Source organism: Canis lupus, chromosome 26 (assembly GCF_048164855.1).
Source record: "Canis lupus baileyi chromosome 26, mCanLup2.hap1, whole genome shotgun sequence".
Lineage (NCBI taxonomy): Eukaryota > Metazoa > Chordata > Mammalia > Carnivora > Canidae > Canis > Canis lupus.
This window is the reverse complement of record NC_132863.1, coordinates 7,574,675-7,599,527: the sequence shown is the minus strand read 5'-3', so window position 1 is coordinate 7,599,527 and position 24,853 is coordinate 7,574,675. Positions and strand designations below refer to the sequence as shown.

The following is a 24,853-nucleotide window of genomic DNA, read 5'->3' as shown; positions in this document are numbered from 1 at the left end:
CTGTGCTGTTAAGGAAGCAACAAGAGGTACCTCAGCTCTTTTGTTCAGCATCATGTATGTCTGATGTGTCAGGCGGTCTGGTAGTAAAGGTCCTGGGCTTGGGATCAGATCACTTACTCCTCTGCGTTCCTAAGGAACATTTCTTCACCTTGCCTCATCTGTAGAATGGGAGTAAATAATATCTACCCACGGGCAGTCGCTGCTGGTTCTCTCTCTATACCCACTTTCCCCTTCTTCCCTGGTAGAGGAACTCCACAATTTCTAAGCTGAGCACATTGTGGCTCAGAGAACAGACCACATTTCCCAGTCTCCCTTGCAGCCACATACTACATTTGGGTCAATGAGATAAAAGTGGAAGCCCTGGCTGGCACTTCTGGGAAGTTTCTTTGAAAGGAAAGGGGTAGGGTGACCTGGGTGGCTCAGTGGTTGAGCATTTGCCTTTGGCTTGGGACGTGATCCTGGGGTCCTGGGACTGAGTCCTGCATGGGGCTCCCCGCAGGGAGCCGACTTCTTCCTCTGCCTGTGTCTCTGCCTCTCTGTGTCTCTCATGAATAAAAATAAACAAAATCTTTGAAAAAAATAAAATAAAATAAAAGGAAAGGGGTAGACTTCAGGTTTACCCATCCTGCAGGTAAAGAGCTTAGAAGCTGCCACTTTCTCCTAACAAGTAAAAAGTTGAACAGACAACTCTTCTTGGATCCATAAGAGAGGCGAACTGCTGTGCCCCAACTGTTGACAAGACAGGCCAATACAGGGAATTGTGGCTTACCAGAGCAGAGACTCACAAGTAGAAACCACCAGCCCTGGTAGGAAAAGTTGAATTGTAACTGACAAATTGCTGGAGGCTCAATGTGGACAAGTCTGGAGTTAGGAAGCTGGGGAGAGTCAGTCATAGGGCCGCCCCCACCCCCCATCCCACGCCGCACGTCTGTTTTACCTCCTGAAGCCTGACCAGCTTCCCACAGTAAATGTCAAATAAAAACCCCCTCTTGCTTTCAGAATTCCAGAATGGGGAGGGGAGGAGGAAGGAACCATGTTGAATACACAGAGCCGGGTGTACTAACAAGGTCCGCCCTGAGGAGAAACTAGTTACCAAAACCTAAGTGATTGGGGAAAGAAGACACTCATCTGGAGCCCACTCTAACTATCCTGTCCCACTGAAGGGCAGGGTTTGGTGTGAAGAGGATGGGGTGGGGGGTGGGGGCTGTTTCTTAGATACACTTGTGAAGTTCACAGTCCAGGGGCAAAGGCTCAGTAAAAATGAGACCAAATCATAGCACTGTAGAATGCCTCCCCCTTCTCCACCTCACCACATCACTAAAGGACTACTTACTGCTGTTCCTTTCATCCAGTGCATGATGTCCAGCTACCAAGAAAAAACTGGAAAGCATACCAAAAGGCAAAACAAACAAGACCCACAGAAATCAAGAATGCCTTTGTTGGGCTTATTAGTAGACAGGGCACAGAGGAGAAAAGAATTTCTGAGCTGGAAGATACATCCACAGAATCCTCAAAACCAAAAAGCAAAGACAACAAAGACTGAAACAAACAAACAAACCCCAGAACAGAATATCCAAGGAATGTAGGACCACTACAAAAGCTATAAGATACACAAGATGGGATTACTAGAAGAGAGAAAGGAGTGAGACTTTCACCACATTATTATTGTCATACATCAAACCAAACCACAGACCCAGAAAAGTCAAGGGCACACCAAGCAGGATGAACACAACACAAAACAAAACACAGCACCTAGGTATATCATTTGCAGATTTACAGAAAATCAAGGATTTTTTTTTTAATTCTGAAAGAAGAGGATAAAAACAATATTACCTATAGAGGAACACACAATTAGTGACTCCTCAGAGGACTGAACTGGGACTATGAGATGAGACCATAAGGGTGCTCAAGTGGAGAGGGAACAGGTGAATTTACAGGAAGGCAGGTGAGAAATTACAAATAGTTTTCCTATACTGTTTACTGACAGGGTCATGTCCTCTTGGGGCTGGGGAGCGGGGTGTGTTTTTTCCAGGTTATTAACATACATCTCTCTTCAAACTCATTAATATGATTGACTCTTCCTTGCCACTCATATTGTTGGTTTTTTCCTTCTTTTTAAAAAGATTTCTTTGGAAGAGAGAGCACGAGAATCTCAACCAGATACCCTGCTGAGTGCAGAGCCGATTGCAGGATTCCATCTCATGACTCTGAGATCAGGACCTAGCTGAAACCAAGGGCTGGTCACCCAACTGACTGAGCCACCCAGGAACCCCTCATATTATTGGTTTTAAATGAAAGTGCCTATATGTTCATACCAAATGTGAAAAATGTTTGATTTTTTTTTTTTTTTTTAATGTTCTAACTTTGACATGGAATAGATCCATCTCATATTTAGGAGACCTTTTGGTAAAACCTTTCCCTCTGTGGCATGAGGAAGGATAGAAAGATCTAGAAAAGTTATGTGTAAAGGCAGAGGTTAAAGTCTATTGGCCTCTTAAAAATGGAGGCTCATTGTAGGTTACGGTGAAGTGATATAGAAGTTTGCCTTCTATATTGTAAAACATTTTAGATATTGGTTCACTTACTGAACATGTATTAAACACCTATTATACATCACGGACTATGAAAATCCATTTAAGGTACATCCTAAACAGCCCCTGTCCTTGAAGAACTCTCAGTCTAAACTGGCTGTGGTGGCAACTGTTATATAAACAATTACAGAGCTACATTAATATTAGGGAAAATCTAATACCTCACTACTCAAAGTATGGGTTGAGAACCAGACCAAGTCTCTAAAGCCCCTGAATTTGCATTTTAACAAGATCCTCAGGTGATCTGGGTGCTCATCAGGATTTGAGAAGCAATGAACTGTAGGATTATAGACGAAACCACTAATGATCCCTTGAGAAGTGGTCAGCGGTCTTCAGAATGGAGGGGTAATAGGAACGTTCCTGGCTGAAACACTAACAGGTCTGTAATTATGGGAGCTAGAAAGAGTAATAAAGGTTCTGGAATGAGAAGTTTAGTCTGAAAGAAGACTGAGCACTTTGGGAGATGAGGGAGACGGAGCAGAAGAGGTCTGAGGCCAGAGGCAGAAGGGCCAGAATGGCCTGCTTATTAGGAAGCCTTAGAAAATTTTAAGCAGGAAAAGTGACAAGATCAGATTCTTATATCAGGATATAACATGGTGGTAGGGTGAAGGATGAAATGCAGGGGAGAGGTGAAAGCGGGCAGATTTTTATCCTTTAATGAGCAGGCTCCAACTTTGCGCTAGAAGGGAAATCTTTGAGGACTTTAGAAGTGGAGGGGCCACTGAGTCCCTTGGAGAGAAACAAAGAGTTCCAGCTGCAGTTGGATACAGATGGGTTCTTTCTTCTCAAAGTGCGATGCCCAACAGCTTTATTAGCATTATCTGGAAATTATTAGAAATGCAAATTATTGCGCCTTAACTCAGATATACTGTCAGAAACTCTGGGGCCAGGACACTCAAATCTTTACCAAGTTCTTTTTCAATCTTGAGAGCTTGAGAGCACTGCTCTAGTCTGCAAAAATCTCATAGCAGGTGGTAAAGGCTTAGAATTGCCACAAACGTACTTCCTTTCTAGAAAAGAATTAAAAAAGAAAAAAAGGAGGAGGGTAATGAGAAATAAGTTTCTATGTTGAATGGGCAGAACAAAAGCCACACAATAGTCTAGATTTCATACAGTGCCCAGAAAAAAAAAAAAAAAAAAAAAAAGGATAAAAACACACACAAAACCGTCTTGTCCCAAAGCCTCACATTTGGAGAAATAAAATAATTTTGGTAGAGGCCGTGATGTTCTCGGTAGCCTAAATTAAGTAAAACTTAAACTAAGTAATCATCCCAGTTGTAAATTCTTTGTTCCCTTCGCTGCCCACAAAAACGGCCTCAGGAAAAACACTGGGATTCCTTTTGGCCCTCTCAAAACTGTGCTTCTGATGGAACCGTCTATTAAAAACAAAATTCAACCCTAAATTAAAAGCCCCCAAAACGGAGCGGCGGGGCTGGCGCCGTCGTCCCAGGAAAACGCCACCGGTTCCCGGCCACACCCCTGCGGACCGCCGGGCCTCCTTCCCCGGGCTGTTCCCAAAGATAAATAAATCACTCCTTGTTTTTTCCAGACCTGAAATTAGCGGTGACTCAGAGTACTCTGAATGGCCACAGTCGCCTGGGGAAGAAGGGAAAATGTGCAGATTTTTCCCTCACGCGAGGGCCCGCCGTGCCGGGCTGGGCCAATCAGGGGAGGATGGCGGGAATCGCACCAAAGTAGGTAAAAAATGCGGGATGTGCTCCCGGCGCTGCGGCCCGCGCCTGGGCTCCCCCGGGTCCTCCCTCGGCCTCCCGCCCGGGGAAGCGGCCCCCCTCGTCTTCCCGCGTCCTCCAGCGCCGTCCCCGTCGCCCCCCGCCCCCTCCTCCCGCGTCCTCCCAGGCCCCGCCCCAGCGCGGCGCACACCTGGCCAGGTGGCTACTTCCATTTAGGGCAGCGGCCGCGGCGGCGCAGTGGGCGGGGCGCAGCGCGACTCCGCCCCCCGGGGGATGAGGGTGCCCCGTCCTCGCCGGCAGGCGCCATCCCTACCTCCGCCGCCTCGTCCCGAGCATTTGAGGGAGGCCCCACCCCACAGGCCCGAGCCGGTGAGAGGGGCGCGCGGTCCCCCGTCCCCGGACACGAGGCAGAGCCCTCCGCCCGCTCTCCAGGCGGGGCGCTGCCCGGACGGCCGGTTGCGTGGCAACGGCGGGCAGCGCGTGACGTGCGCAGCCGCGCTGGGGCTCGGGGCTCGAGGCGCGCCCCCGCCCCCGCCCCCGCCCGCGCCCCCGCCCGTCCCCGCCCGCGCCCCCGCCCCCGCCCCCGCCCCGCCCGCGCCCCCGCCCGCCCCGCCCCGCCCCGCCCCCCGGCAGGCTCGCGCCGCGCGTCGCCTGCTCGCTGGGTCTGTCGCTGGCTCTGCGGTGCGGAGGTCGCTCTGCAAACTCGGCGCCGGCCGGCTCCCTTCCGCGTCCCTGCGACCGACCGCCGCGGCGAAGATGGTGAGTGGGGGGGAGCCTGAGGCGCGGGCGCGGCGGCCGGGGCTGGGGCGCGGGGGACCGAGCCCGGCTGCAGCCCCCGGGCGCCGGAGGGCGTCTGGGCTTCGCCGCTCGGGCGGCTCCGGGCCGCTGCGTCGCTCGCCTGCGCTGCGAGGCGGCCGGCGGGAGCCTCGCGCCCGCGGCTCCTCCCGCCCGGGCCTGGGGACGACCTGCCGGGACCGCGCACCGCCCCCCCCCCCCCCGGGACGCCCCCGGAGTCGGCCGGCCCGCGGCGGGGGCGTCGGGATGCGGCGCGGGCCTGGGCCTGGTGGGCGCGGGGCGGTCAGGGGCTCGTGCGAGCTTCGGCCCATCTCCGGGCGGGCCCGCAGGCCTTGACTGAACAGCCCTAGAGGGCGGGGTGATCGCCGCGAGCACGACCCGCGGGGTTGAGAAGCGGTGGCCTCCAGCCGCTTGGTCCGTCGGCTTCCAGCGGCGCTCCCGTGGGCTCGGCAGGCTGCGCGGCGGCTCTCTTAACCCTTCCCGGCCCGATCTCTCCACGTAGCTCAGACATTTTCTTTTACCGAAGTGAACAGTTCGGCTCTGCCGGAACTTCGGGTGCGAGCCGTGGGCATGAGGCTGGGATGCTAGTAAAAGCGAACGGAACAGCCTTTTGAAAGCGCCTTGGATTATCCTAGTCACTAAAAAGTGAATATGCTCTTATATTATAGGGGATGGACGCTTGGCTTAATTCATTTATTTTCCACTCTAAACTGTCTGTCTAAAACAGTATTCTTAACCGCACCATCAAGTAGAACATTTTGTCGTTTTCTTTAGTCTGCACTCGCTGTTACCATTTTTGGTCAATGATCTGCAGGCAAAGGCTTACCAGACTTTGCTAGAAATATTACACTGGTATTGCATCCGTCTGCCTGGAAGCAGTTGGTACCAGTTTACTGGCATACGGAATGTTTTCGCTGAATGGCAATTTTGGTTTTCTTAGGTAGTGCAAGGAAGAAAAAGAGATTAACCAGTAGTTTCTTGACTAAGGAGATGTAGTAGGAATTTAATAGTGTTGAGTTTTCTGTTCTTCTTTGGTTTGATTCTGTAAGCTACAAAGAGGAGCAGCGTCTTAAGAGTTTTTTAGACCTCTGTAAGATTATACATGTATATGCTACTTTATATTGAAAGAGTTAATCTAAGGGTTTTGATTTAATCTAAGGGTCTCATAAATTTAAGACCATCCACTCTAATGAAACTGCTTTGAAGTGGGCTGGAGCCTGCTTTAGGTTCTTTTGATTTGACTTTTTTTTTTTTTTGAGTTTTTATAATACAGACTTTATCTTCTATTTGAAAACAAGACCGGGCATTGTAACTTTAGTTAAATCCTTAAATTTTAGTTGAAGCTTAACTTTCACATTTCTGTGCACGCAAATAAAATGAAGAAAGGGTCTGTTTTATTTACTGGTTTTTGCAAGAGGAAGAGAACTAAAATCAAGATGAGTGGGTTTTAGGGGGCACCTGGTGGCTCGGTGGTTGAGCATCTGCCTGCGGCTCAGGTGGTGATCCCCCCCACCCCCCCTTCCTGGGATTGAGTCCCACGTTGGGTTCCCTACTGGGAGCCTGCTTCTCCCTCTGCCTGTGTCTCTGCCTTTCTCTCTGTGTGTCCCATGAATAAATAAATAAAATCTTAAACAAACAAACAAACATAAGTGGGTTTCAGATACATCTCAAACTTACTGGCGTTAGGCAGATCAAGAAGACCTTACCAGCTCCTGTTGTTTCGATGCTTGCAAATAGAGTTCAGAATACAGACGGACCATTTGTAAAGGTTACTTTTGTTAGCCTTAGGAGCACAGAACATCTCCTTTCAGTGTCGGCCAGTAGAGGGTATTATGAAGATTGAAAGTTCTTTTATCTTTTATTCTAGATTTTAGCACTCTACCTCTATATTTGAAACTGAGGTTCCAAGTTTCTAAAGTTTTTTGTTGTTGTTGTTGTTGTTACGGCTAAATTTTAGGGGTTGACCAGTCGTTTAAGCATCCACGTCTTGATTTCAGCGCAGATCATCTCAGGGTTGTGAGATCCAGTCCTCAGTTGGGCTCAAAGCTGGGCGTGAGCTTATTTAAGATTCTCTTCCTCTCCCTCTGCCCTTCCCCAACCCCTACTTGAGTTTTCTCTGAAGGGTGGGGGGGTGGGGGGGTGGAATTCTTTTTAGCTGCTGATAGGTTTGTTCTGCATTAACAAAATCACTTCTGGTACTCACCAAGCTTTCTGGAAGCACTTGGGAATAAAAGCAATTTGAAACCAACTCAAAAGATCACTTTTGGGCACTTTCAGATGAGATTTCATGTTTTCAGAATCTCACTTTACCGTGCCAAAAAAAAAAAAAAAAAAAAGCCTGCCTACACAGGAACCACATCTACCCACTCCAGACAAAACTTTGGAGTGTGTGTGTGCGCGCATGTGCACACACGCGCGCTGAACATGCCAGTGTCCTCCTAAAAAGATTATTTACTAGTCTACCATTAAGTTCCTAGGTTTATCTGCTCAGTAGTTCTTTTGTTGGGTAAGGATCAAGACATTACACATAGACTTGCCTAGTGCCTCTTGTAACCAATGGCATATGACGTTTATAGCATACTCTCTATGGCTCTCCGGGAGTAGGAGTATAATGTTGACCTTGAAATAGTAAAAGTCTGTATGATAATTCAGCCTTGCCCCAGTCAGAACTCTGCTGTAACAAACTGAGCTAATTGGCTCAGGATGAATTACAAATGCATTCTACCACTATGATTAGGAAAAATACCTTTACTTACAGTAATGTAGTGGAATAGGTTGGGCATGTGTTCATGTGCCTATTTAACATGAAAAACAGACTGTAAGGGATTGATTGACTTGTGACCTTTTTTGACTCCACATCAAGTTTTAACATAATTTACAAATTAATTTTGAAGCATGTTAAGCAGAGTACGCAGAAATAACAAGTCTTTTTGTATGAAAAATGAAAATAATTTTTTGCTGTATTTCAGGTTTCTATGTTACCATTACAGCTAAATCTGCATCTTCTTCTGCATCCCATTCTCTTCCTGCCCCAGAGATAACAATTCCTGTGTCAAAGACGTAATGTACTGGTCAATTAAGGAGATTACTTTTTTAAGGCTATTGCAATTGGGAGAACATTAGTTAATAAGGAATGTCTCAAAAAAAAAAAAAAAAAAAGACAAGGACCTGGGGCAAGTAAAACAGGGAGTCGTGAGGAACCACACAGGTCTTATCACAATAAACAAGAGCAGGATCTTTTTCTTACCAGTTTCCCAAAACGCAAAATGATGGAAGTGGATTTCTTAAACATCACTGATTTCCAGGTGCGCAAGGCTCAGGTGAACTTTAACATAATCAACTGAAATTAAAGTATTTCGTTCTCATTGATATTTCCAGATCTTTAGCTATGTATGTTTGCAGCCGAAATAATATATACTGTTTTGATGTGTTCTAAATTTCGTATAAATGTTATATGCTTTAGGTATCCTTTTGCAACTTGGTGAGTTTTTTGGGGAGGGAGATGATTTTTGGTTTTAACTGTAGCTATGGTTCTTTATATTAACCGCTAAATAGTTTCCATATTGTAACTATGTAAGTTTATCCATTCCCCTATTGATGAACATTTCCCCAGTTTTTCATCGTTTTATCTTTCTTTTGTCTATGTAAACAGTTTTGCAGTTGACAGTTTCCATATTTTATGTTACTTATGTTGCCCCAGTGAGTGTGTTCTTGGTATAGACCCAAAAGTGGAAGCCCTGGATTGGAGGGTGTGTGTTTATATTTTTTACTCTAAGTAGTTCTAGTTTGCATCCCATCAGCTACATTTATCAGCCTGTTTCTCCATTTCTTTTCACCACTTGGTATTATGAATCTTAAAACCTTTGCCAATCTGATGGGTGTGAAAATAACTTCTTACTCTTTTAATTTGTATTTCTCTTCATTAGTACTAAAGTATCTTTTTATGTTTATCGCAGCCTGTATTTTTACATGCATGTCCATCTGGTGAACCTGACATTATGTACTCATCATGTCTTCATCTAGGCTTATTTGTGGAGTCATAAAGTAAATCCAGTGTTAAAATCTTTAAGAATGTGATTGTCAATGTCAGAACTGCATACTGAGGGCTGATATCTTTCTCTAGAACCTACATTTTTTGCATGCCTCTTAAGCTGCTAAGTAAGAGAAGTTAAATACCCTTCATTCTAGCCACTTGACATTGTCAGGCCCTGGTAGTGGTGGAATGCAGAATGATCCAGGATAGAGTTCCATCTTTGAGAGAGGCCATGGAGATTAACGTCCTCTACTTATCTCTTTCTTTTTCTTGGGTAATTCATCCAGCCAGATGTTAAAAACAAACAAGCACTGGGGAATATATGGAAAAATCTCAGTGCTTTCCACTCAATTTGTGTGTGAACTTAAAATTAAAATGTCCCTAAAAAGAGAAAGTCTACTAAAAAAGAAACAAAACAAATAATTATGACCATTTTTCATCAGTAGAATTGGTTTAAATCGAGCTGATGTTTAACTTACTATCCAGGAAGACTCCAGACATTTTCATTTTTATGTTAATGTAACTTTATTTCAGTAATAACTAAGTTCTTTGCCATGAACACCATATTTGAAATTAGAAAAAAGTCTCAAAACTTGAAAAACTGTGGATTTAACACATATAAGGTGCTTTTATCTACAGAGCGAAAAGTAACGAGGCATAGTCTCTTTATTGTATTGCTTGCAATTTACATACCAAAACCACAAAGCCTGCTAAAGGAGTAGAAGATTGTTATTCACAAATTTGAGCTTCCTTCCCTTGTAGTATATCCCTCTCTACGTTGTCCATGAAAGACACACTCAAAAGATTTACACTTAACACTTCAGAAATATTTTAATCACAGTTTTTTATCTTTCTCTGCCTCCTTGTCTTGATGTTGGAAGGGAGTTGTCCCTTGGCATTGTTGTGTTGCTGTTTATTTTTCTTGAAATTTTTACCTTTGGAGAAGTATAGCAAAATAAACATCAGATTGGTTCATTTCAGTAATACTTTGACAAACGAGTTACTTAATTCATCTTGGGGTCTTCTGTATAAAGATCCTCCATGGCATTGAGTAGTTTTTAGTCTAGAGTGATTCTTAACTCTTTAAAAACTCTTCTGGTAGTTGGCATCGTAATGCTTATGTGTTTTACCCTATTTCTTGATTTGCTTTGGTATGTTAAAATTGAAGAATCAGTTTTTTGTGTAAATCTTTAAAAAACAGTTGACTTAAATAAAAATGTGATTAAAACTCAGCTTTTAATATGTAGTTGAAAGTATGAAAAGGCAGAGAAAAAGCTGAGATTTTGGTCTTAGCATGAGAGAGGAGTGTCAGAGAATTCTTGTTCTGTTGTAACTGGGCATAGGATGAGCACTTCAAAGACAAACTCAGTGTATAAGATAGCAGGAACCCTACATTTGAAATTAATTTGTCATGTGTTCTTTTGGATTACATCAAAGAAAGACTATGTACTCTTTTCCATATTTTTATGTTACTTTATAGGTTATTACTCCTGTTTGCCTTATTACAGAAAAGAAAGATGAGTTTCCTACCCGTATTCTTGTATTAGCATGTTTTCAGAAAAAAAAATCATCCACCTGTAACAAATTGGCGTTTATTGTAAAATGGTTTCATGTGGTACATTTTTATGGTGGTGGAATTTTTGTGTACTGATAGAGCTAAAACTAAAGTGCAGGCAAATACAGGTAAGACTCCTTCAGTTTGCTAGGAAAGAATCTGTTACATCAGTTTTTTTGAAGCTCTAGAGCTCTGAGGATTTCTCAAACCATTGAAACCTTGTTTTAAGAATGTTGTAAGTGGGTGCCTGAGTGGTGCAGTCAGTTAAGCAGCTGACTCTTGATTTCCGCTCAGGTCATGATCTCAGGGTTCTGGATCAAGCTCCATATTGGGCTCCACAGAGTGGAGTCTGCTTGAGATTCTCTGTCTCTCCCTCTCCCCCCTCCTTTGCCCCCTCCCGCTTGTGCTCTCTTTCTCTCAAATTTTATTTATTTATTTAAAGATTTTATGACAGGGGGAGAGAGAGAGAGAGAGAGAGAGAGAGAGAGGGGCAGAGACACAGGCAGATGGAGAAGCAGGCTCCATGCAGCGAGCCTGATGTGGGACTCGATCCCAGGACCCCAGGATCACGCCCTGGGCCGAAGACAGGCGCTAAACCACCGAGCCATCCAGGGATCACTCAAATTTTTAAAAAATTTTACAAAAATGTTGTAAGTAATCTTGAAACCATTGTTATTGAATAGAAATAAAATGCAAGTTAAAAAGACATAAAAGGCAAGTTACATGTGTACTTATAAATCTTCTAATAGCCCCACTAAAAAAGTACCAAAAAAGGTGAAATTTATGTAACCCAATATATATCCACATTTAATCAATATAAAATTTAGACATTTCACATTTTTTCATATAAATTATTTGAAATCTAGTATATATTTTACAATTACAGCACATCTCAATTCAAATGCTCAATTTTCATTGGAAATATTTGATAGGTATCTAGATATATATTTTACACTTGAAAAGTAGATTCACATGCCTGAGTTGCTCAGAGCATGCTTACAAGTTTTCTAGTAATGGAATTGATAATCAACTTAAAATTTCACTTAATTGGGATCCCAGGGTGGCTCAGTGGTTTGGCACCTGCCTTCAGCCCAGGGCATGATCCTGCGGTTTCAGGATCGAGTCCTACATCAGGCTTCCTGCATGGAGCCTGTTTCTCTCTCTGCCTGTGTCTCTGCCTCTCTCTCTGTGTCTCTAATGACTAAATAAATAAAATCTTTTTTTAAAAAATAAGATTTCAGTTAATTAAAATATAATTTAAACATACAGTTCCTCAGTCACATTTAATGAACTCACTAAACCACATGTAGTTAGCAGCAACTTTAATGAACCAGCCTCACACTTTGTGGATTAGCCTATTTAATTTGTAAAGGGAAGTTAACATGGGTACCAACACTGTGTTAGTCCTCTGCATTTCTGCATGAGTCAACGAAGGAGTACTAAGATAGCACATGAATTCCTTTTATGGTACTTATTAAGATACCTTGTAGAACTAAGCTATTGATCTCCTTAAGACAGGGTTTATGTAGTTCAGTAGCAAGATGCCTCTCTCATGGTAGGCCCACAACAAATGTTCCTGAAAGAGCATGAATGGGTGATTGAGAGGGCATTTGTAATTATTATTATTATTATTTTTTAAAGATTTATTTATTTATTTATGATAGACATAGAGAGAGAGAGAGGCAGAGACACAGGAGGAGGGAGAAGCAGGCTCCATGCTAGGAGCCCGACGCGGGACTCGATCCCGGGACTTCAGGATCGTGCCCTGGGCCAAAGGCAGGCGCCAAACCGCTGAGCCACCCAGGGATCCCCGGCATTTGTAATTATAACAGGGACAGGTTCCCATGGATATGAATTTCTTTAATTTTTATACTTTCTATTCCCACATACTTTTTAATACAATGGAAATTGAAGTTTTAAGTACTAAACTAATTGAATATACCTCCCCTTTGTATACTGCATTACAATTTGATTTGAGTATTACAGTGAAAATCCTTTGAGATAAGACAAATATTATTAGAGTAATACCTTTAAAATAATTCTGGCATACAGACAAACCTCTCAGTAAATGCCAGTGCCCTTCTTCCCTTAAGAATGAAACTGAATGGGGGCACCTGGGTGGCTCTGTTGATTAAACATCCTACTCTTGATTTTGGCTCAGGCTATCATATCATGGGTCATCAGATCAAGTCCCGGGTTGGGCTCCGTGTTGGGTGTGGACTTTTCTTAAGATTTTTTCTCTCCCTATTGCCCTCCCCACTAAAAAAATGAAAACTGAATGGTATTTGGTGCTCATTGAGACATCCTGAACCATGGAAAAGCACTTGAAAGCCTAACAAATGAAGGAAGGAGTAAGAATTAATGCCTTAGAGAACTTCCAAGTATTTATTATGTGTCAGGCATTGTGTTATACCTTCTCTCTTTCAATCCTCATAGCAACCCGATGAGGTAGATACTGTTATCATTTCTGTTAAACTATACTGAGAAGTGGTTAAGGGCATGGGCTCAGAGTGGGGCTGCCTAGGGTTTTTGAATTTTGGCTCTGCCACCTATTAACTATGGCCTTAGATAAGTTACTGATTATTCTGTGCCTCAGTTTCATCATTCCTCCAAATGGGTGTACCTACTGTCATGACAGTTTGGGTGATGCATGCAAGTAGTTTAAAAGCAATGCTTCCTATATAGTAAAGTGCTTATCAGTATTGGATGAAATGACATTAAACAACTTTAGATCCTAATTAGATTAACAGTCTTTTTTCTTTATATTCTGGTAACACTATCACATGCTTTAGCAATTGTAGATAAAATGAAAAGGGTGGAAGGAGTGCATTAGAACGTATTTCCAGTTGTTTTATTATTTCTTTAAACTAATGTTATTTTATTTGGATTATATATGATCAACTTCTTTTTACAATTGACTTTTAAATTTTATTTTTCAGGTGACTTAAAAAATTGTAGTATAGCTGACATACAATATTATGTTATTGGTTTTGAGATATATAAGGCGTATAATGAAAGGTTTGGCAATTATGTACATTATGAAATGCTCACTATAAGTGGTTACTATCTGTCATCATACATTATTGACTGTATTCCCTATGCTGTGCTCTACATATCTGTCCTTACATATTTTATAATTGGAAGCTTGTGCCTCTTAATCACCTTCACCTATTTCACCCATCTCCTCTCCTTTCCCCTCTGGCAGCCATCAGTTTGTTTTCTGTATTTATGACTCAATTTCTGTTGTTTGTTTTTTTGTTTTTGTTTTTTTTAGATTCCACATGTAAGTGAAATCCTATGGTATTTGTCTTTTCCTGTCTGACTTATTTCACTTAGGATAATACCCACTAGGACCATCTATGTTGTCAGGAATAGCAAGATTTCATTCTTTTCCATGGTGGAGTAATATTTCCGTATATACCATATCTTTTTTATCCATCTATCCATCAGTGGATACTTAGGTAGTTTCCATATCTTGGCTATTATAATGTTGCAATAAGCATAGAAATGTATGTATCTTTTTGAATTAGTATTTTTGTTTCCTTCTAGTAAATACCCAGAAGTGGAATTACTGGGTTGTATATTTACTTTTTTGAGGAATCTCCATACTGTTTTCCATAGTGGCTGCACCAATTTACATTCCCACCAACAGTGCATGAGTGTTCCTTTTTCTCCACATCCTCACCAACACTTGTTATTCCTTGTCTTTTTGATATTAGTCATTCTGACTGGTATGAGGTGATGTCTCAGGTGATTTAATTCTTAATGTAAAAATATCTTGTTTTCCACTTAGTATTGTTCCTGGAGAAATTAATGTAGAATCAAACATTTCTTCATTGCTCTCAAGGTTTAGAATAGCACTCAATTTTTTTTCAATAAATAGGTGAGAAATTATTATATGCCAAGAACTGATCCAGGTTTTAGGGATATAGTTCTAAAAAAGTCCTTTCCTTCCTTCCATCCTAATATGGTAGAGAGAGAGAGAGAGAGAGAGAGAGAGAGAGAGAAAACAAAGAAAATGGCAAGATGGTGTCAGAATTGTTAAGAGGTATGCAGGAAATAGTGTAATCAATAGGGAGTACCAGAAGAGTTGGCTTCTTTTAGTCAGATTGTTAGAGAAGGCCATTGAGCTTGTAGAAAGGCCTTGAGAAGAGAATGAGCTTGACGTGCTGGGGACAAAAAAGGCTTGTGTAGCTGGAATTCAGTAAAGGGAGGGATAGAAAAGCAGGAAATGGATTGTAGGCAAGAGCTGGAACAGGAAGAGTCTATAGGCCAAGGTGAGGAATTTGAATTTTATTTTGATTGCACTAAGAAGCTATTGGGTATGTGATGGTGGGACAGAGTTAAGGTGTTAAGTAGTAGAATGAGATATGATTTATTCCTGTGGAGATGGGCAGGTGGGGACAAAACCTGAGTTGAGACTATTGCTGTTATTCATCCAGTTGATGGTGGTAGCTTGGATTAGGATTGTTAGAAGTGGGATAATGAGGAGTGATTAGGTTGAATATATATTTTGGAGGTAGACCTGACAGGACTTACTGATAATTTGGGTGTGTGACACAAGAGAAAGATATCAAGGATAACTCTTAAGATTTAGACCTGAGGTATCAGGTAGTTAAAGTGAAAATGCAATTATTTGGCAAAAACTGAGGTTCTTAGAACTTTGAGGAATAACATATTGATCCAAAGGTATCATACATTTTTAAAATACCTTAATTTTGTATCTGATTATAATAATAAGGTATGTACATTGTAGAACATTAAGAAAAATTTAGTTGTAATGGAAGTTTCAACCAAAGTATTAACCTTCAGCGCATTCTCTTCTAGATCGCATTAAATATATGCTTATTCTTTCAGTAAATAATTATTTGGTGCCTCCTAGGAATGAGGCACTGTGGTAGGCTTTGGAGATTCAACAGTATACAAGACAAAGTCCCTGTCCTTATACATTCTAATGGGGGAGATAGGTAAAAACTAAGTAAACAAATGAATAAGATGACTGCAGACTGTAATGAGTTTATAATAGAAGTGAGGGAGAAAGTGAATATCCAGAGACTACTAGTGTAGATTTTTCTTACACAGTTGAGTTCATCTGTAACAATTTTATATCCTTTTTTTCTCATATCCCAATGTGATAGGGATGCCAGGCTAATTCAGTGGGGGGGGGGGGGGGGGATAGTGTCTTCAACAAGTGGTGCTTGCACAATTGGATATCCACATGTAAGAGGATGGATTTGGATCTCTGTTTCACACTATATACAAAATGTAACCCAAAATGGCTCCTAGACCTAAATGTAAAAGCTAAAGCTGTATAACTCCTAAAAAGAAAACATAGGCATAAATCTTTGTGAGTTTGGGTTAGGGAGATTTTTTGGAGGAGTGGTTTGGACAAATTTTTTAGCATTTGTAGGCAAAGGCACAAGTGACAAAAATAGATCATTTGGACTCTATTAGAATTACAGACTTTTTTACATCAAAGAACACCATTAAGGAAGTGAGAAGACAACCCATAGAATGGGAGAAAATATTTGCAAATCATGTCTAACAAGGAACTTGTATCCAGAATATATTAAGGACTATTGCGACTCAGCAGTAAAAACGCAATTCAATCATGGACAAAGGCTTTCAGTAGACATTTCCTTAAGGAAGATATACAAATAGTTAATAAGCACATGAAAATATGCTCAAAATCATTAGCCATTGGGGAAATGCAAATCAAAACCACAGTGAGGTACTGCTATATACCTACTAGGATGGCTATAATAAAAAAAGACAATAATAATGTCGGCAAGGCTGTGGAAAAGGAAAAACCCCTATATGTTGTTGGTGGGAATGTAAAATGGTATAGCCACTTTTGGAAAATGTTTTAGCAGTTCCTTAAGAAGTTAAACTTGGGAATTGCCATTCACCCAGCGCTTTCACTCTTAAGTTATATACCAAGTGCAATAAAAAGGCCTATCTACATAAAAATTTGTACATGAATGTACATAATAGCATTATCCATAGTAGACCTCAAGTGTACACAACCCAGATTTCCATCAGCTGATGGTCAGATAGATAAAATGTAGTATATCCGTACAATAGAATATTATTTGTCAATAGAAAGAAATGAAGTACCAATTCATGCTACAACATGGATGAACCTCGAAAACATGCCGAGTAAAAGAAACCAGTCAGAAAAAGACTCATATTGTAGAATTCCATTTATATACAATATCCAGGGTCGATTTCAAGAGACAGGAAATAAAATAATGGTTGGATAGGTCTGAGGTGGGTGAGAGTGGGAAAGAAGAGCGATCACTCAGTACACAGTTTCTTTTTGGGATGTTCAAAATGTTCCAGATTAGATTGTGGTGGATGTACAATTTTGTGAATATACTAAAACCCACTGAATTTATACTTTTAAATGGGTAAGTTTTCTGGCATATTAAATATATAAAAACTATGTTTTTAATGGTATCATCCATGCACAGTGATGGCATTAAATCATCTCCCTATTTAATTTAAATCCATGATTGTAACTAATGCCTTTTTTTCCTTCCTCAAACAAAAAGTGTCACCTATTGCTGAACCAACCTACCAGTGCAGAAGCATAATAACAGAGAAAAATCATTTCCCCCATAAAACATGCCCATTGTTGGGCACCTGGGTGACTCAATAGGTTAAGTATCTGCCTTTGGCTCAGGTCATGATCCCAGAGTCCTGGGATCAAGCCTTGTATCAAGCTCCCTGCCTGGAGGGGAATCTCTTTCTCCCTCTCCCAACTTGTGCACGCGTGCACTCTCTCACATTCTCTCTCAAATAAGATCTTTAAAAAAAAAAAAAAAAAAGCCTACTCAGGTTAGTAGTGATGTTTACAGAGTGATAGGATATGAGCATGTGATTTTCATGCATTACAAATATGTGTGCCATCTCATGTGAGTGTCCTTTACAGACCCAGCTTGGTTCTTCTCCAGTGCCTCCTCTTGGAGTTGTACCTGATTTCATTACCAGTTTTCATCTGAATCTGCTGGGGAATGGGACGATTCTGCTTTTGTTTCTTGGCCATGAATTGCTTGATCCTGAAAGTCTTGTGTGAAGACATTGCTTGGAATAGTCAACCACACATACCACGATAGCAGAGAAAAGGAGAGAGAATACTGTCATTTTTGCGCATAAATCTTTTCATTTGCATTATTTTTCAAAATACAGTTCTAGTTATGCAGTCACTGAGTCAAAAAGTTTGTGTATGTGTATATATATTTCTAACTTTAAAAATATGTTCATAGAAAACGTGGAAAATACAGAAGACTAAAGAGAAGATAAAATTCACCTATATTTCCACTGATGGAGATAAAATTCCTTTCCTTTTCTCTATACTGTTTTACATAGTTGAGAAACACTGTGCATAAAACTTTATATTTACTTTCTTTTTTCACCTCAAGTAATGTTTCTTCCATGTCTTTATAAACTTTCCATAAGCATGATTTTGATAGCTATATCAACTATCTTGAAGGTTTACTGTACCTTTCTTTGTAATTCTCCTATTTTTGTTTATTTGGCTTTTGATATTATGCATATTATTCCCCCAGAATAAATTTCTTGAAGTGGGCTTACTGAGTTAAAGTGTCAAAGGGGGGCATCTAGGTGGCTCAGTGGTTGAGTGTCTGCCTTTGGCTCAGGGTGTGATCCCAGGTCTGGGGATCGAGTCCTGCATTCGGCTCCCTGCGAAGAGCCTGCTTCTCCCTCTGTGTCTCTGCTTCTTTCTCTGTGTTTCTCATGAATAAATGAATAAAGTCTTTGGGAAAAAAAACTGTCAAAGGATTTGGATTATTTTAAGGCTCTTAATGTAAATGGCCACATTGCTTTCTGAAAGGTATGAGTAAAACAGTTCCCTATGGTGGAAGACGAAGCTGGAAAAGTAGGTTGGTTCAGATAATAAAGGGCCTTCGGTGCTCTGTTAATGAATATGAACTTTATCTAGAGGTGCTTTGGAATTGGTCAATATTTTTAATATTGGGAGTGATAGATGTTAAGAGTAGATGAGAAGTTGTAGATATGAAATATACATTTAAAGAAGAGTTGATAGGACTTAGAAATTGAGTGTGACCAGGGAACAAAAGTAGGTTAACCAACCACATTTATTCTCTTAGGTTCGTTGACATACTAGCTGATTATCCAGAGAGAAACCAAATTGTTAAACCAAAGAAAAATCTTTTGTCTTTAGCTTATTATGTGTTCGAAATGATCTTCCTCAAATGGAAGTAGAATATTTTTTATGTTGTTGTTGAAGTAAAGACTAGAAATAATGTATAATTTTTCCATTCAGTATAATTTACATGAAGTAAAATTTACCATGTTTAGTGTAAGTTCTGCAATTTTTGCAAATATACAGTTGTGTAACTACCATGACAAAATATAGAATAGTTCCTTTACTCCAGAAAGTTTCCTTATGTTAATCCTTTTTCCCCACCCCTAACCACTGATCTGTTCTTTGTCCCTATAATTTCACCTTTGCAAGAGTATCCTATAAATGAAATTATTCAATCAGACACTTTCAGTCCAGCTTCTTTTTACTTACCATAAAGCATTTGTGCATCAGCAGTTTGTTCTTTTTATTGTGAGTAGTATTCCCCTTTGGAGGAATAGAGTCCTTTTTAATTATTTCCTTTGAAGGGTGAGACAGAATACTGTAGAGATCTTTTTTCTTTTCCTGTACCGATAAATGCTTGAAACAGTCACTCTCTCCATCTTGTTGTAACTACTGATAGATACGTCTTATTATTACCCAGTGCTCTAGGGCACCTGGGTGGCTCAGTCGGTTGAGTGTCTGACTCTTGATCTCAGCTTGGGTCTTGATCTCGGGGTCATGAATTTGGGCCCCATGTTGGGCTCTGTGCTGAGAGTGGAGCTTACTTAAAAAAAAAAAAATAGTGCTCTTATATTTTCAATTGTGGAATCAAACAACTATTTAATAGGCATGTAGATTGCACAACTTTTGAAATGTGTATTTTTTATGGGATATTGATTTCTTAAACGTTATACTCTGCCTGTTGATTATTATATACATTAAGGTCTCCATCATTTATTCTGAAATTAAGTGAAACATATATCAGGCATTGTTTTAAAAAACAGTATATCTGTGACTTTTAAAACAATACTAAGTAGAGATCTTATATAGATTAAGTAAATATTTAATAAGCAGCTTCACAGTTTTAACTAGATGGGAGGTTGCATGTGTTAGGGGGAATTGATAAAGATACTAAGACTTAAGGTGATCTCATTGTGGTATTGATTTGTGTTTCTGTGATGATTAGTGATGTTGAACACTTTCATCTATCTGTTGGCCATCTGTATGTCTTTAGAAAAATGTCTGTTTAGATCCTCTGCCCATTTTTAAATTGGATTGTTTGCTTTTTTGCTATTGAGTTATCTAAATTCTTCATATGTTTTGAATATTGACCGCTTATCAGATATATGATTTGCCAATATTTTCTTCCATTTGGTAGTTTGCCTTTTTATTTTGTTGCTGGTTTTCTTTGTTGTGCAGAAGCATTTTAGTTTGATGTAGTCCCCCTTATTTATTTTTGCTTTTGTTGCCTTTCCATTTGCTATTAAACTAAAAAATCATCACCAAGACCTACATTAAGGAGCTTACCTCCTGTTTTTTCTTTTAGTTATGATTTCAGGTGTTACATTGAAGTCTTTAATTCATTTTGAGTTAATTTCTGTGAATGGTGTAAGACAGTGGTCTAGTTTAATTCTTTTGTATGTGGCTGTCCAGTTTTAAAACACCATTTTTTGAGGAGACTGTCCTTTCCCCCAACGTATATTCTTGGCTTCATTGTTGTAAATGAATTGACTAAATATGCATTGAATGGCTATTATCAAAAAGACAAGAACTAGCAAGTGTTGGTGAAGATGTGGAGGAAAGGGAACCCTTGTGCACTATTGGTGGGAATGTAAATTGGCGCAGCTATTATTGAAAACAATATGGAGGTTCCTCAAAAAATTGAAAATGGACCTACCGTATGATCCAGTAACTCCACTTTTGAGTTTATCCAAAGGAAACAAAAACTCAAAAAGATGAATGTACCCCATGTTCATTGCAGCATTACTTGCAGTAGCCAAGGCATGGAAACAACCCAAATGTCCGTGGATGGATGATGGATAAGAAAATGTGGCATGTGCATGTGGGCTGTAAAAAAGATTTTGTCATTTGCAACAATATGAGGGGACCTTGAAGGCATTATGCTATGTGAAATAAGACAGAAAGACAAATACTGGATAATCTCACTTATATGTGGAATCTAAAACAAAATCCCCCCCTGCCCTTAACTCATAGATACAGAGAATAGGCTGTGCTGTCCCTGTATGCTTCTGGCTGCACCACTCGTATTGTCATGGTCTCTGGGGATGGTGTCACCCACACTGTGGCCACCTATGAAGGGTATGCCCTGCCTCACACCATCCTGTGCCTGGACCTGGCTGCCTGGGACCTGACAGACTACCTCATGAAGATCCTCATGGACTAGTACAGAGGACAGATTGGTGATTGCCAGAGATGGTCAAAAATGGTTGAATGTGGTCAAAAGATAAAAACTTCCAGTTACAAAATAAATAAGCATGGGGATGTAATGTATAGCCTGGCAGCTATAGTTAATAATGCTGTATTATATGAAAACTGCTAAGAGGGCAGCCCCCATGGCGCAGCAGTTTAGTACTGCCTGCAGCCCGAGGTGTGATCCTGGAGACCCAGGATCGAGTCCCACGTTGGGCTCCCTGCATGGAGCCTGCTTCTCCCTCTGCCTGTGTCTCTGCCCTTCTCTCTCTCTCTCTCTCTCTCTCTCTCTCTCTGTGTGTGTGTGTGTGTGTGTGTGTGTGTGTCTATGAATAAATAAATAAAATCTTTAAAAAAAAAACTGCTAAGAGAGTAAATCTCTAAAGTTCTTTATAAGAAAAGTAACTGGTGATGGATGTTACCTAGACTTTTTGTGGTGATCATTTCACAGTATACCAAGTATTGAATCATGCTGTATACTTGAAACTAATATATGTCAATTTATAGCTCAAACAGCTCTGTGTTGTTATCATTATGAAAACATTCATGTTGGGCAGCCCCGGTGGCGCAGCGGTTTAGCGCCACCTGCAGCCCAGGGCATGATCATGGAGACCCTGGATCGAGTCCCACGTCAGGCTCCCTGTATGGAGCCTGCTTCTCCCTCTGCCTGTGTCTCTGCCTCTCTCTCTCTCTCTCTCTCTCTCTCTCTGTCTGTCTCTATGAATAAATAAATAAAATCTTTAAAAAAAAGAAAACATTCATGTTTCCCTGATATGATAGGTAATGAATTGTTACTTATGAAATCAAATTCTGTAAAATTTTTCCATCTTTACAAGTTTTTTCTTGTCAATCCGTTATGAGGAGTCTGAAAAAGTAGGAACATTATACATTTATGTAAACAGTATTTTAGAGGACTAAAGTTCTACATCTTTAAGAAAAAGACAATAATAATAGCTAATCTCATCAGGGCCAAAATATTCCAGCAGAAATCAATAAAAATTACTTAGAAGATTTTTTTGCTTTATTTTTTCCTGAAAATACTGAAGTTTTGAAATGAATGATTTTCCTTGCTGTAAATTGGAGAATTGAACTATAAAAAGAATGAGAAAAAATATATCAAAGGCAATAGTGCATTTCATAAATATTTTATGGGATAATCATTTTTCAAAACTTGATAAAGTAGATGATCGTTCTGAGGTTGAAGAAAAAGGTACTGAGTTCTTGCACTTAAGGAGCACAGTCTAAGTGAGAATCACACAAACAATAGTTAATCACAGTAGTAGATAGTACTATGATAGAAATAATTGCATTCTGTGTTAATACATAGAAGAATCCTATAACTTAGATTAGAGATGGTAATTGAGGGACCAACTAAGAGATAGCTTCCCAGAGGAGGAGATGCCTGAGCTGAGACCCTGAAGGATTTGACTAGCTGAAGAGGACAGTAAAACATCTGAAAAGAACATGGTGTATCCAGAGAATCATAGAGTTATACGTGGCTGGGATTAAGGGGAACGTGTTGAGAAAAAGTGGGAAAAGAGGCTGCAGAAATAGTCCATAGAGGGCTTGACCCGGCATGAATTTTGTCCTGAAGAAAATTTGAACCTTGAAAGAAAACAGTAAAAGTGTAGGACTGTTTGCCAGTGTGCTTACTATCCCTAGCTTGCCCCCTTCCCATTTTTCTGTCTGGTTTTTTTTTGTGGGGAGAAGTGAGGAATATTATTTTCTCTATCAGGCTTATAAAACTTGTTGCCACTTTTCCTGCCCTCCAAACTTTCTGACTTCTGCTTCCCAGTTGGCGGTGGTGAGAGAGGAGTGGGTATATCTGTTAACAAATCTGATCAGGATTGCCAAAAGATTGCTTGCAATCTGAATGAAATGGATTATTTTTAGCAGCTGGGCATTATTGTCTAATCCACTTGCACTGTTGAGATGACTTTCTGTAAGGTTTTTTGTTTTTTGTTTTTTTCTTTCTTGTGGGGGTATGGGTGGTGTTTCATAGAGTTTAGGTTACTTTTCCCACTAAGATGTAACTATAAAATTGTTTTAGTGGAACTCTAAAATTAACATAGAGCTAATAGAATGCTATTTGGTCTGCATGGGCTATCTCAAGGACACTGTGCTTTGCTAGGAGGTGAATGAAGGACTTTTATAATTGGAAATTGTTTTCGGGAATGAATGTATTAAGGCAGAGAGTTAATGTGGAACATTTTCTAGATCCCTGATAGTTTATGTTAACTTTGTGCAAATTACAAAGCAATGTTTCCTTTCGTGATGTTGCCTCAGGAGACAAGCAGATGGCACTCCTCGGATAGTTGAAGCCCTATAGACACATCCCTTGGCTAGTGGAACATGAACTTGAATGTAGCTCTATCTTGCACTCTTAAGCAAGGCAGAATCTGTAACTGTATTCAGCAGCTCCAGACATTTTGAACTTGTCAAGGGATTGAGGATTTGCTGTACACTGAAGTGTACAGGGTAGGGACAAACTTTAGAACAAGCCTATTAGCTTGCCCTGTAGACCCCAGTTGTCATCATTGTAGATTTTGACTTATGGGTATAAGTGATAGTTGTGCCTAGAATGTTAAGTGATAGTGTAACTGAATCTTGACTGTGTTAGAGAAGACTGTTAAGCAATTTGCTCTTGCATGTCTTTGCTGTGCAACCATTCAATGGTTATGGGATGAAAGAAGAGATATACATCAAATGTCAGTATGGTTTTTTAATTTGTAGTTCTGGATATCAGGATAGAAAGTACTGTTTCAAATAGAAGTTCCATACCCAAAGGCTTCATTAACAATCAGCCACATTGGTAACTAGAAGGAGTTTAAGAAGCTTTGACCAGGTTTTCTGGTTCATAATAATATGAGTCTTCAATCACTGAATGGTACCATCGACAGGCACTATATTTAGGTGATCTATTTATGTTATCAGTCTTCTTAAGTTAGGATGATCAAAACTCAGATTTTACAGATGACGAGACTGAGGTTTAGAGAAGTTCATATTATAAGATTTGAGTAAGATAGATTCACTATGCTTTTTCCTCTAAAAAGTCTTCTAAGATTAAATGTTCCAAATTCTGTGTATAAGAAAGAGAAACACAGCAAATTGAAAAAAAATTACATACCTGATTTTATTAGTTTATTTAAAACATGCATTCCCCATTAATTATAAAATTCTTCTGGTGCCTCTGTGGCTCAGTCAGTTGAGTGTCTGACTCTTGATTTTGGCTCAGGTCATGATCTCAGGGTCATGGGATCAAGCCCGGCTCAGGCTCCACACTCAGTGTGGAGTCTGCTTCTCTCCCTTCCCCTACTAACTCTCTCTCTCTCTCACTCAAAAATAAAATCTTAAAAAAAAAAAAAAAAAGTAAAAACTTTTTGTTATGTGATCTGTGTGAATTAAAATGTTTGCTTAAGTCAGGCCTTCTTGTCCAAAGCTCTATGACTGTTCTTCATTTTGGTTGTTTTGATTCTTCCAAATCAACACTCAGGATATTCCAACAAACAAAAAGTCTTATCTGTATTTCCCTTCAAGATTGCTTCCTTTCCCCCAGAAATATTTGACCATAATTATTAGTTAACGAGAATTGAGATCTTTGCCCTGTCACCGTATAGAATAACTAAGGTTCCTGATGGCACGAATCCA

General features: G+C 40.4%; 2 protein-coding genes across 17 annotated transcripts in view; one reads left to right on the top strand and one right to left on the bottom strand.

The window, feature by feature from the left end:
• BFSP1 (beaded filament structural protein 1) overlaps positions 1–4,784 on the bottom strand; it is a 67,351-nt gene extending 62,567 nt beyond the window's left edge. For 4 of the 15 annotated variants that reach the window (XM_072799977.1, XM_072799974.1, XM_072799976.1 and 1 more), the window contains exons 1-2: positions 4,596–4,749; positions 3,499–3,601 (exon numbers count right to left, since the gene is read on the bottom strand). Coding sequence is in view for 2 of the 15 variants with exons in the window: in XM_072799967.1 (XP_072656068.1) it covers positions 31–54 (24 nt within the window). In the remaining 13 variants the exon portion in view is untranslated. Of the gene's footprint in view, positions 1–30; positions 159–3,498; positions 3,602–4,142; positions 4,278–4,472 lie in introns of those variants that run through there. The other 11 variants (XM_072799979.1, XM_072799975.1, XM_072799967.1 and 8 more) reach the window with 10 other exon arrangements.
• The window catches only part of DSTN (destrin, actin depolymerizing factor), a 37,165-nt gene continuing 16,901 nt past the window's right edge, over positions 4,590–24,853 (top strand). Inside the window, exon 1 of one of the 2 annotated variants that reach the window (XM_072799983.1) lies at positions 4,590–4,651. Coding sequence is in view for 1 of the 2 variants with exons in the window: in XM_072799984.1 (XP_072656085.1) it covers positions 5,039–5,041 (3 nt within the window). In the remaining variant the exon portion in view is untranslated. Of the gene's footprint in view, positions 4,652–4,888; positions 5,042–24,853 lie in introns of those variants that run through there. The other variant, XM_072799984.1, reaches the window with a different exon arrangement.